General features: G+C 42.7%; 1 protein-coding gene across 2 annotated transcripts in view; it reads left to right on the forward strand.

The window, feature by feature from the left end:
* The window catches only part of LOC117346336 (phosphatidylinositol 3-kinase regulatory subunit gamma), a 374335-nt gene that overhangs the window by 318408 nt on the left and 42921 nt on the right, over window positions 1–13006 (forward strand). For both annotated transcript variants that reach the window (XM_033915736.1, XM_033915735.1), the window contains one exon: window positions 7397–7495. In XM_033915736.1, the coding sequence (XP_033771627.1) occupies window positions 7397–7495 (99 nt within the window). The remainder of the gene's footprint in view (window positions 1–7396; window positions 7496–13006) is intronic.

Genomic DNA, 13006 nt, shown 5'->3' on the forward strand with positions numbered 1-13006 from the left:
TTTAAAAAAAAAAAGGAGACCACAGTTGCTACATTCTGCTCTGTTAGTGCTGCACATCCAGCTCTAACTGGCTTCAACCGGCCCTAACAACAAGCTTGTGAGTATGTATGTGGGGTTTTTTTTTTTTTTTTTACTGTTTGAACTTCAGGTTCTGTTTGGGAGTCTTAGTACTGTGGGTTCGGTCAACATACGTTTAAGGAATGGATATTTTATTGAAGCTAAGTTTTATGACTAGAAATCCGTTGAGGGAGCCGGGACTTTCCCGCCCTTTGCATGCACGCGCTTGGATTCCTTGTTGGTTACAGTGCGGCAGTAGCATTGCGATTTCATGCTCGCACTTGTTCTCCTTGTTGGGTTTCAGTGCAGCAGTAGTAGTCCTGTTTATTCCGAGGCTCTCTTTCGTCGGTGTTTGTCAAGGCCATGTACAGCTGATTGTGCAGGTGCCGGTTTATAGCAGCGTGCATGAGATGGGACATGTTTTCTGGTGCTGTGGGAAGCACCGCACCATTCTTCTGGTTATTCCCCGAGTCTTTCTTTCTATGCAGGCCGCAGCAGGGTGAATTTTGCGGGGCTTGAATCAAACTATGTTTCTAGGAGCATTGATGCGGCGGCCATGTGTCAGCGAGAATCAGGCATTCGCTTGGGTCTCCAGCGATGGCAGGAGAGCCGCAGCGTTCCAGTAGTTTATTTACAGCTGACTTTGGTCAGGGTATGCCGCAGCTTCTCTCCTTTCCGGTTCAGACAAGTTGTTCGTGTTTCACCAGCTTTAGGACAAGCTTGGGCAGATTTATATGTCTATGTCTGTGTTCCTGCTGTATTTCCTTGAAGGAAGCTGCTAGTTTAATCGGACTCTGGGGTTAGCACTCAAGGGGATTGATTACCAGACAGACTGACCTGTGCTAGGTCACCTAGTCTCAGTTTGTCTCCGGACTGGGTGGACATACGGCAACTCACAGCACAGTGAAATCAGCAGTAAGATAGTGCCCTGTATTTCACATGGGTATCTCATTGTCTCTCTTGGGGTCCCTGCAGATTGAGCCTTTGTCTGTTGGTAACTGTCCTTTTTGTTTGGGCCTCTGTGCTGCGCTGCATGTGTCTAGTAGTGGCATAGGATATATATGCCTAAAGGTAGTACTAACAGTTTCCAAGTTCAGGCTGTCTCTATGGGCATAATGACACTTCGCATCTTCCTGCGGCCAGAACTCTCTTTATTTCTGAGCGGGCCTGGACTTCAGATTTCCATGCTTATCACGACGGTTTCTCCTGTCGCCATCTTCTCATAAGTATCAACTGAGGAGTCTTAGATAGTTTATCAGGTTTAACCTTTTTAGCTTACAGACCTCAGTGGTACTGCCTGCGTGCCACTAAACTTTTAGATCATACAGAACATTGGTACCCCTAATCGTCATCAGTCTCTTATAGTAATAGCTTTTTAAATATTTTGAATGCTTTTTAAATATTTTGAATGCTTGAATTTAAACATTCAAAATATTTAAAAAGCTATTACTATAAGAGGCCGATGACGATTAGGGGTACCAATGTTCTGTATGATCTAAAAGTTTAGTGGCATGCAGGCGGTACCACTGAGGTCTGTAAGCTAAAAAGGTTAAACCTGATAAACTATCTAAGACTCTTATGATACTTAGTTTGTTTGACTAAGTGGAGGTCTGAAAATCAATAGAGCTGGTTGTTTGATTTGCCATCTTCTCATGGCACATGCTAGACGGACCCCCTGACCCGACAGGAAGGGCTGTGCAGCTCCTTCTAACCAGGAGCCAGTTACCTATTTTATCAAACGCGCGGAGGAGCACGCGCTGTGTGGCGGTTAGCCTCATCCCTGAAGCTCTCATTAACGATGTGAGCTTTGTCTGATACCTGTTAGAATGCTGTTGTTTTCCATGGGGCGGTAGAGGCAGCATCTTGATTGCATCTAGTACGTATTCACTTTAAAGAACATACGTATTTCGCTCACGTTGCATGGAGTTAGTACTGTTTTCATGGTTCCAGTATACTCCTCTTTACATTGCGAAACTTGATTTTTCCTAGGAGAATTTCTTTCTTCTTACAGATCCTACAGTTCTCATCCTGCTGTTCCCTGACCGTCTGCACTTCATTCTGAGGGGATCTTGACTTCTTCCAATAACTCTTCAGGCTTTCTCATGAGGGAGAAGACGCTATAATGTCAGGTCAGGGGGCTGTGAACTTTTTTCAGGATGCTTGCAATTTTGCATCCTCCTCAGGTTTCCGGTTCGTTCTTGGAGTCTCTGTTTTGTGTTTCCCTTTTAAGTGTTACTGGTCCTCAGGGCAGTTCTTGTAGTTCTTCAGTAACTAAGGACGTTCCACTTACTGCATGGTGCCCAAGACGGGGGCACTGGGCAGGCTGGATCCCATTCTGCTGAATTCATTTCTCAGGGTTACACATTTCTGCAGAAAAACTGGGAGAATATTTACATTTTCACTATGGACTCCGAATCTGCACTAGGTTTGCTTGCCTCTCTTGGAGCAGCACTTTCGGTTTTGGCACATGCCATTTCGCCTACCCAAGGCTTCATGAACATTTTAGAAAATGTGGGCAGTGGTACCGTTTTTGGCGCTACCAGGCGATTCACCTAATTTCTTCTTGACTGACTGCTTGATTCGGACGTCTTCCAGTCAGGCCATTTGACTGACACGAAAAGGGTGGTTTCTTTTCCTCAGTTCTTTGGACGTGAATCTTCAAATTTGCACAGCGCTCTTTTCTCCTGTACTATTTATAGATATATCGGGGAGATGTTTTTATTCATATAGGAGAGAAATGTTTCTTCCCAGAGACTAGAGCGATGGTCACAGTCTCAGGTTTGCATTCTTCTTTGGTCACCATGACCAAGAGTATGGGATTCTGTACAGGTTCTAGGATCCATGTTGCTGACTCCACTGGGAACTTTGTCTTGCTTTCCCATTATAATGCTACAGCAGTTGCTTTTGTTCCAGTGGTTCCCGGTATCTCAGGGTTCCAATTATTTGGTAGGCTCCTCAAGCATCGCTCTGTATGATTTGGTGGCTCAGCGAGATTTCTCTTTTCAAAGGCATACCTCGGTCTTTGTTGGACTAGCTCATGGTCACCAATAATCCCGGGCTGTCGGGTTGGGGGGCTCGGTGCCTTCCATCCTGAGCTCCAGGAGTCTGGTCTTAAGAGGCAACTCAGTACTTGTTCATTCTTCTACTCTGGAGCATGGTCAAGCTACTGTTTCTGGAGCTTCAGACCATTCTTCCGAAATGACACTGAAGGTCTTTTCAGTCAGTATTATGATGGGGGTATTTCTCTACAGCATGGGCAGTAGGTGATGTGCTCAGTTGGCAGGTTAAGTTGTGGTTCTACTTTAATGGGTGGACCCTCATCTTCCTCTTCTGTTGGCAGATCATTTTATGGGTCAGGAAAAAAGTTTGGATAGAGTTTCTCTCCACGAAATCTGTGCATGGCCCATTTATTGTATGTTACAGTGTACAGCGCTGTGTACACTCTAGAAAGTATAAATGTTAATACTAGTGAAATCTTCTACATCCTGGATATTGAGAATTTTGGCTCAGGCATTCCAGCTCTTTTTATTGAAGTGAGATCTCCTGGAACTAGACCTCAAGGCCTCGTCTCAAAATTCTAAGCTTCCTAGCTTCTTCGGTGGGCACAGGGAGTGGGAGTCAGAGGGGGTAGCAGCGTGGCTTCTTTCTCGTCTCTGGTTTCTCTTTTTTTTTTCCTCCAGTGTTTTTCCCTGGCTGATGATTTGCCATCTCAAGCTTGCTTTCAGGGCACAGTTTTTGTAGAATCTCTGGATTGGCTGCACCATCCTTGCGATGCAGATCTGATGAGTCTTTCGACAGCCGGACTGTTGAATTACCTGGTATCTCTGGATTTGCTCACCTAGGGTCTGATCAAAATGGATATTTGTACTACTTTGGTATTGCGACCTAGCTTTTGAAAAGTCATGGCTGACATGTAAGGGTTATGCGAAGCAGGTTGTTTCTTCTCTTATCCAGGCGATACAGACGTCTTCACCTGTGGCTTCTGCTTCCTTTTTGAGGTTTTTCCATTCTTGGGTACATCTCAACATTTGCACCCTTCCAGAGTTTTTTGGGCACAAATGTATTGCCAAGGGCTTAGCATTCAATTCCCTTTAGCTTCAAGTGCCATTCTTAGCTTGTTACAAGGTATATTGCTCTTCGATTACTTCTCAGCTTCATGTAGTTCATTTCCTAAACGGAGTACGGTATAGTCGTACACCTCCTAGAAAGCCCTGTCCGGAGTACAGTCTTAAGGTACTTCTTCGCAGTTTACCGAAGGCTTCATTTCATCCTTGTCTTTTGAGACTCTAAAGGGATGTGCCCTTGAACACCGAGTTTCTTGTGGCCATGGCTTCAGCTCGGCAGTTTTCTGAGTTGCAGGCCTTGTTTGGCGGGGATTCCTATTTCTGATTAACAAAATCTGGGGTGTCAGTTCGGATGGTACCACAATTTCGGTGTCATCCTTTCTTTTATGACACTCATTTTTCCTTCCTTCTTCCTGGGAGGGGAAATTGGGAGCAGTGCTTTTATTCACTGCATTTTTTGATATGTATGTAGCGTTCTCTGTGAGCTCGGTTTCTTACGACTTTTAGTTGTTTATATCTCCTTTTTGCATTCTTCAAGGGACGCCTCAAACGTTTGGTGGCGTCCGAAGCCTCCATCGCTCAATGGGTACAGGAGGACATTCTTTATGCTTGCTTGCTGGCAGGGAAGCGGTTGGCGAAAGAACTTCATGACCATTCCGCTGGAGCGATGGCTACTTCTTGGGCTCGGCCCAGAGGTTTTTTTTCCTTGGAGGAGATTTGTCTCGCGGCTAATTGGTCTTCCGAGCGTGCTTTCTCTCCCCATTTCTGCTTGGATGTGGGGGCGCATGCGGTAGGGGCGTTTTGTGCTTCGGTTGTTGCGGAGGCGGCGTTTGCTTCCCACCCAGATTGAGGATTGCTTTGCTACATCCCATTGGTCTCTGGATTCATCTGCTGCTGTTGCTAGGGAAGGAAAAATTATGTTCTTACCTGTTAATTTTCTTTCCCTTAGACGCAGCAGATGAATCCAGAGCCCCACCCTTTCTGGATATTGTCTCTCGGTTTTTTCTTTTGCAACTTTCGCAGTTTGTTATTATGGCAGGTTGTTTTCTGTATTATTGCATTTTGAGATTTGTTATGGGAAAGAAGTTTTTTACATGCTATGCCTATTGATGGTTACGGTTGCTTGGGCAAGGAGCTATACTGGATAAACAGGAGGAATGCCAGCCAATAGGACCACCTGTTAATCAGTTTCTTTATCTCCGCCTGCTGGTAGATGTGGGCTATCCCATTGGTCTCTGGATTCATCTGCTGCGTCTAAGGGAAAGAAAATTAACAGGTAAGAACATAATTTTTCCATAATCTTATAAACACACACTTGATTTTCCTTCATGAATACTTTAAGTACAATATATCATATTCATATTTTTATAATGTTTTAGATAATATGTAAATCATTTAATATGTATGACAAATATAAATAAAATAACTCCCCCCCAGCCCTCCCTTCCTATTTCAGAAAATCTAATCTAATACTTCAAAATGCATTAATTAATTCATACATATTATGAGGTAAATCAATAATACCCACCAAGATCCCCACTTAACAAATCTCTTATTATGGGAAAATGTTATTAATCATTACAAAAATCTGCTAATGGTCTCCAAATCTTCAGAAATTTACCAAAGTAACATTTTTGTGTTGCTATTGTGCGCTCCATTTTATATATATGGCATACCGAATTCCACCAAAAGTTATAATTTAATCTGTCATAATTTTTCCAGTTACATGTTTGTTGAATTGCTACTACAGTTAATATGAATAAAAGTTTATTATTATGTGACGAAATTTGACTTTTTGCTCTCATTGTTGTACCAAATAAAATAGTATCATAAGTCAAGGCTACTGGATTATCCATCATCCTATTGATTTGAGGCCAAATTGATTTCCAAAATAATAATATATATGGACAATAGAATAAAAGATGGTCTAATGTCCCAGCCTCAAGATGAAGTGCCAACATCTATTAGACTTAGAGCTATCTAATTTTTGTAAACGAACAGGGGTCCAAAAAGCTCTATGCAAAATAAAAAACCATGTTTGTCTCAGATGCTGTTACTGTACATCTCAAAAGTGTTTTTTTTATTTCAGTGTACGTTTAGAGCTGAAATACTAAACTGTTGTATGATTATTTCCTATGAGTCAAATGATCTCTTGATCCCCCACTTTTATGGACTTGATCGATCTTTACTTACACTATTTTAGGAATATTGTATTTTTCTTTATCTTTTTGATATTTTCTAGTAACTTTTGATTAACACATTCAAGCAAAAACAATTGATTTTACAGAAATATTGTGTTTAAAATTTCTAAAAAAAAAGATGTTAAATTGCTGTAGTTGTTATTGCCACCTTTGAAGTTTTCTATTCCTGCTGTCCCATCTGAACAGAATTTATTGAAAGGCTGAACACCTCTAATTTCATTAAATATAACCACTTTTCTAAACAGCATGAAATGCAGCTGCTGGAATTACTTAAACTGTGCAAGTTTAAACCTGCTTAAGGAAGCCCAAGTGACTGAATAGAAGCACTATCCCCCATAGATGTCCTCAGTTTCAAAGGAAATGTTTTTAAATTGTTGATGACTGTTTCTGGCTTCTTTTTGACTGGCATAAACCACAAAACCAGACTTAAATAATATCCTCACTCAGCAACCCACAAGTAAATTAGAAGAGAATAGGTTCACACACCTCTGTTACCAAACATGCCTAGGAAAGAAAATGGGCAGCAAAATTTTTTTCATTAGAGGAAATCATAGTGGAACTAGGTACAGCACAATGCAGTACTTGTAAGTGTAATCAGGGCTGTGGAGTCAGTAGATAAATCCTTCGACTCAGACTCCTCAGTTTCAGGTATCCATGACTCCGACCCAGGTACCCAAAATTGTCTCCGACTCCACAGCCCTGAGTGTAATCTTTCCCAAACCTTATTGTACTATTTGGCTAGAAATGTTCAGAACTCAAAATATCTGCAAAGACAATGACAATAGGTGATTTGGAACATTGCTTCTCCTTCACTTCAACAGACATTGTTGTGCTGAAGGAAGCATTGTTAAAGCAATCTCTCATATTAGACTGCTGTGTCAAACTGTTCTTATCCCTGGATATGTGAGTAATGAACATTTTATTCTCTCTTTGCTTATCTAGTATTCAAACAGTAAATTGAATCCATTCCCTTAACTGATAATACCACTATGAAGACTTGATTAGCCTGTATACTTATAATAACCTTTTCTATTTTCTTCCCCCCTCCCCACCCCCACCCCACTTGCCATTTAGGGAAGAAGTAAATGATAAATTGCGTGACATGCCAGATGGAACATTCCTGGTGCGAGATGCATCAACCAAAATGCAGGGAGACTATACTTTGACTTTGCGGTATGTACTGTTGACGTTTATTTGGTAGTTCTCAGAATGTGGCTGAGCATTTGAAATTGAGTACTATGTACCTGGAATAATTTACCTGTTAAGAGTAAGAGCATGTAGCATTAGGACTAGCTGGATATTCCAGCTCCATTGGGGAAATCAAAACAAGTTTAAATAGATTCCAGGTTAGCAACCTGGCAGAAAATCACTACTGGCATGTGTCAGCTTTCTCAAAGAAAGTATGAAAAACAGTGGGCCAAGTTGATAAAAAGAGCTGCTGAACTTTTATGTAAAAATAAATAAAAATAAGAGAAAGGAAACCAATATGGTTCTCCAAACTAATGGTGGAAAAAATAAAGGCAAAAGAATTGGCATTCGTGAAATATAAAAACCTCGGAGGGGGGGTGTCACACTCGACGGGTCACAAGTTGAGTCCCTCCCCCCATTTCTTCCCCCAAATTTTTATCGAAGTGCCTCAGTTGTAAGCCTTGCCACCGATACTGGCAAGGCATATGGCTTAGAGCAGTGGTTCCCAACCCTATCCTGGAGGACCACCAGCCAGTCAGGTTTTCAGGATAGCCCTAATGAATATGTATAGAGCAGAGAAACATACCTGTCACCTCCATTATATGCAAATCTCTCTCATGCATATTCATCAGGGCTATCCCTTGTTCTGACAGAGGAAAAAAAAAGGGAAAAAATGCTCCAGACACAAGGTCGATGTGGCCAGCCACTACGAAGGGGAATCCTCATCTGCTTTGGGTGCTGGCAGCTGACAGCGGGGAAGTCTGGGCTTTCCTTACCGCTCGCACAGGGATTCCCCCAGCCACCGACAGGAATATTAGGTTTCCCTTTCTGCCAATGCTGCTGCGGGTCCTCGTAAGGGGATGGCACTTACAAGGCTACCATTGCGCGCTGGATCAAGGAGACTATCACTTCCGCATACCTTTTTCAGAAGAACCTGTTCGGACTCTCTCTCAAGGCTCATTACACTCGTGGTCAGGCAGCTTCTTGGGCTGAGTCTTCTCTGGTGCCTCCAGTGGATATCTGTAAGGCCACAATTTGGTCTTTGCATTCCTTTGTGTGACACTACCGTGTGGATACCCAGGCATGTTGGGACACGGTGTTCTTAAGCGTGTTCTGGTGACAGCCCTCTGGAGAGGCACTAAAGAAGATGAAATTAGGTTCTTACCTGCTAATTTTCTTTCTTTTAGACTCTCCAGACTGGTACAGTCCCCATCCTTGTGGGATTTGCGATACAGTCCCCATCCTGTATGTTCTTGTGGGATTCACGGGAAGAGTGAAGTTTTCTGCAGGTTCTAGTAGTTTTCTAGGGTCAGGGAGCTTAAACAGCTATGGCTCAGCTGGCATAGTTGGTGATCTGTGAGGATGTTTGCTGAAGGGGCTTTTTCTATGCAGTTTCCAACAGTATTGGTCTATGCTAGTTGTTACTCCTGTTCAGAGTGTTACTGTAGTTTTTAGCACTTCTTAGTTCTGCTTGACCATTCAGCAGACTAGTTAGATTAGAGGAAAGCACAGCTACTTGTATTGCAGCCAAAAGTTTTTGTCTCAGTGAACTGTACCAGTCTGGAAAGTTTAAAAGAGAGAAAATTAGCAGGTAAGAGCCTAATTTCTCCTTTCTATTTGGGTCACAGATGGAGGAGGACCGTGATTGGTTAGCAAAGTTACACCTGAGAATGGAGTGTATACCACACAGAAGAGTATTTATGAACAACTTGAAAAACAAAAACTGGACAAAGCTATTTGACCAGACGGGATCCATCCCAGGATATTGAGGGAGCTGTGAAGTTCTAGTGGGTCCCCCTTAAGGAGTTGTTCAATAAATCTTTAGAGACGGGAGAGGAGGTTGCAGAGATGAAGCGGCAAACTAAAGGCCTCACTTCAATTATTGGAAAAATAATGGAAATGTTGCTGAAGGAAAGGATAGTGAAATTATTAGAATCTAAAGGATTACAAGATCCAAGGCAACATGGATTTACTAAAGGTAAAATCGTGCCAAATGAATCTGATTGAATTCTTTGACTAGGTGACCAGAGAATTGGATCAAAGATGCACGCTGGATGTAATTTACTTAGATTACAGCAAAGCCTCCTCATAGGAGGCTCTTAAATTCCATGGGCTGAAGTTTTGGTCCCACAGGGTGGTGGTTAATGGAGTTCGCTCAGAGAAGGGAAAGTTGAGTAGTGGAGTGCCTCAGGGATCAGTGCTGGGACCGACATTGCTGAAGGGTTAGAAAGTAAGGTTAGCCTTTTTGGCGGATGATACCAAGATTTGTAACAAGAGTGGACAACTCGAAGGAAGTGGAAACATGAAAAAGGATCTGCAAAAGTTAGAAGAATGGTCTAACGTCTGGCAAGTAAAATTCAATGTGATGTGCAGATGCATTGGGGTGGGGGGGGGTAGCATTGACAGAGACCTTGGGGTAAAGGCATCTAAACAGTGTGATAAGGTGGTGGCTGTAGCCAGAAGGATGCTAGGCTATATAGAAAGAGGAATAACAAGCCCCTATACAAGTCATTGGTGAGGCTGCATTTAAAGTAATGTGTTCAGTTTTGGAGGCCATAACTGGGGAAGGATATAAAAAGAAGCAGTCCAGAGGAAGGTGACAAAAATGGTAAGGGGTTTGAACCAAAAGAAATACGAGAAGATACTGGAAGGCCTAAATATGTATACTCTGGAGGAGAGGAGGGACAGGGGAGATATGATACAGACATTTAAATACTTGAAAGGTATTAATATAGAACCAAATCTTTTCCAGAAAAGACAAAATGGTAAAACTAGCGGGCATAATTTTGAGGTTCCAGGTAGAGAATGACATAGTGGTAGTTACCCTCAGCTAGCCGCGGGTAACCCGCCGAAATGGTGGGGGAAGGGGGAAGTGCTCACTGTGGGCACGGGGACAAGGCCATTCACCGCTCCACGGGGCCCCCTACCTACAGCCAAATCTATCTCCTTCCCCCCCCTTACCTTCGCGGCGCTTTAGTAAAGAAACTTACTGAAGCCGGCGAAGCCTGCCTGCCTGCAGTCACGTGTATGTGGGCGGAAGCTTCTCCTCTGACAAAACAGCAAGTTGCTTCAGAGGAGAAGCTTCTGCCCACACACACGTGACTGCAGGCACAGGCAGGCAGTCTCCGCCATCTTCAGTAAGTTTCTTTACTAACGTGCCGTAAGGGAGAGGGAGATTCTTAGGCCGCTGAAGGGTGTGAGGTGGCAAGAGGGAAGGGTGGATGCTGCGGGGACAGTGGTCTGGTGATGGGGCAGTGACGGGGACAGATTTTTTTCCCCCCGTGTCATTCTCTAGTTGCAGGGAGGAAGACTCAGGAGCAATATTAAGAAATTTTTTCATGGAGAGGGTGGTAGATGCCTGGAATACCCTCCCGAGGAAAACGGTGATGGAATTCAAAAAAGCGTGGAATAAACAGAGGCGCTCTAATTAGAAAACAAAGGATATAAATGAAAGAATAAGGCTGATAGTTTAAGTTTTTTTTTTTTTTAAGTTTTATTAGGATTTTATATACCGCCTATCAAGGTTATCTAAGCAGTTTTACAATCGGTTACTCAAAAATTTTCCCTATCTGTCCCGGTGGGCTCACAATCTATCTAACGTACCTGGGACTATGGAGGATTAAGTGACTTGCCCAGAGTCACAAGGAGCAGTGTGGGGTTTGAACCCACAACCCCAGGGTGCTGAGGCTGTACTGGACAGACTTTCATTGTCTGTGTCCTAAATGTGGTGACTTGGTATAGGATGGACTGGGTTGGACATCAATGGGAACTCCACTAACTTGGAATATGAGGATGTTGCTGACCAGACTTTACGGTAGATATCCTGCAAACAGGATGGTTGGATAGGCTAGAGTGAACTTAGACGGCAACTTCAGCATTTGGAACCTAGGAAATATCAGTTGGACTTTATAGTCTGTGACCCAGAAATATCAAAGAAGGGACAGTTGCTGAATATAGGGTTCCCAGGTCATCCAGAAGCGATGTTGTTTTTGTTAAGAGGGAGACATTGCCCGCACCTCCAGAAGCATAGGAGCATGATATGTTTCCCCTCCATTATCAAAAGGAAGGTGGGGCTTCCTCCAGCCAACTCTACAGTATACATTTCTGCCCCATTATAAGAGCTTTTCGTATCAAACGTCTACTCCCCCTCCTCAGATGTCCCTTCCCTCCCCCACTGAAGAAAGAGCACCATCCGAGGAGAAGGGGACAGGAGCCTTCCAGTGAGAGCCCCCAAGTAGGAACAGATTCCCCCCCCAAATCTCTGGATGCGGGAGCAGAGCCAAAATGCATGGCCCAAAGTGTTATCCTCCAATCGGCATTTAGGGCATCATTTAGTATCTGTCAAACCAAAATGGAATCCCTGGACTTGGGATGTGTAAGCACGAAGCACCGAGACAAGTTAATTTAATCATGTATTTTTTAATGGGTATTTAATTTAATCATGTATTTTTTAATGGGTATTTAATTTAATCATGTATTTTTTTAATGGACCGTTCAGGTCTTTATCTGCTATCATTTACTATGTTACAAAGACTGTTGCATATTTAAAGAGCTCATGGCAGTGCATAAACTGAAAATAGGATGATGGTGCTCTGTGTATCAAAATTTGGCTATTGTCTAATCAAATCAACAAAACACTGGCTACTGGTATTCAAGTACTGTAATCAAGATTTAGGATTTTGTTAATTTCATGAATGGATTTAAGATGAAAGAATATTAGCTTGATTTGACAACATCATTCTAATAACAGAAATTCTAAAACCAGGTTATTACTTTTTTTTTATTTTATTTTTTATTTTAGTATCCTAGTACTAATAAAAGTTCACTGGGCACATCATTTAGCCAAAGAACACTTTACAGTAAAATCCAAGAAATGTAATGTTGGCTCAGATTTAAATTTGTTTTTCTTACTTTTTATGCAACAAAGTTGGATAAACAGTGTAGTTTCTCATTCCCAGTTACTGGTTCTGGACAGAGAAGTAAAATTTAATCCTTATGAAGAATGTTCTAATGCACTGTGTCTAGTGATCCTAAAATAATAGGGTTCTGTATCTCAACTCATAAGTTGCTTGCAGAAAACTAGGGAGCTTCTCCTTTTCCTGCTCCCTCCCCCTCCCCCCCCAAAAAAAGGATTTTCTGCAAGCAAGTTGCTTAGAAATGCTTTTGATCTGCTCTGCAATTGTTGTTTTCAGGTTTGGGTTTTTTTTTTCTCTGTGTTCGTTTGGAGGCTCGGTGCCATAGGTTCTCACTTTTTAGGACCTCTGCCTGGGAGAAAGTCAGCCTTTGGGGACACTTAGCTACCCAGACTGCCTTTATATTTTTTTAGCTCAGGGGCCATCCCCTGCATAGCTGCTTACATCCTTTATTTACTCAGGAGCTTGAGCGCAGGCTGTTTGGCTCCTTCCCATCTTGATCGGGACTAACAGTGGGCCAACTGCATTTTCCGGGGTTGAGGCTGTGCAACCTTGGTGCGACTGGCAGCCAGAAGTCAAGGTT

The sequence above is a fragment of the Geotrypetes seraphini genome, chromosome 12, assembly GCF_902459505.1.
Source record: "Geotrypetes seraphini chromosome 12, aGeoSer1.1, whole genome shotgun sequence".
NCBI lineage: Eukaryota > Metazoa > Chordata > Amphibia > Gymnophiona > Dermophiidae > Geotrypetes > Geotrypetes seraphini.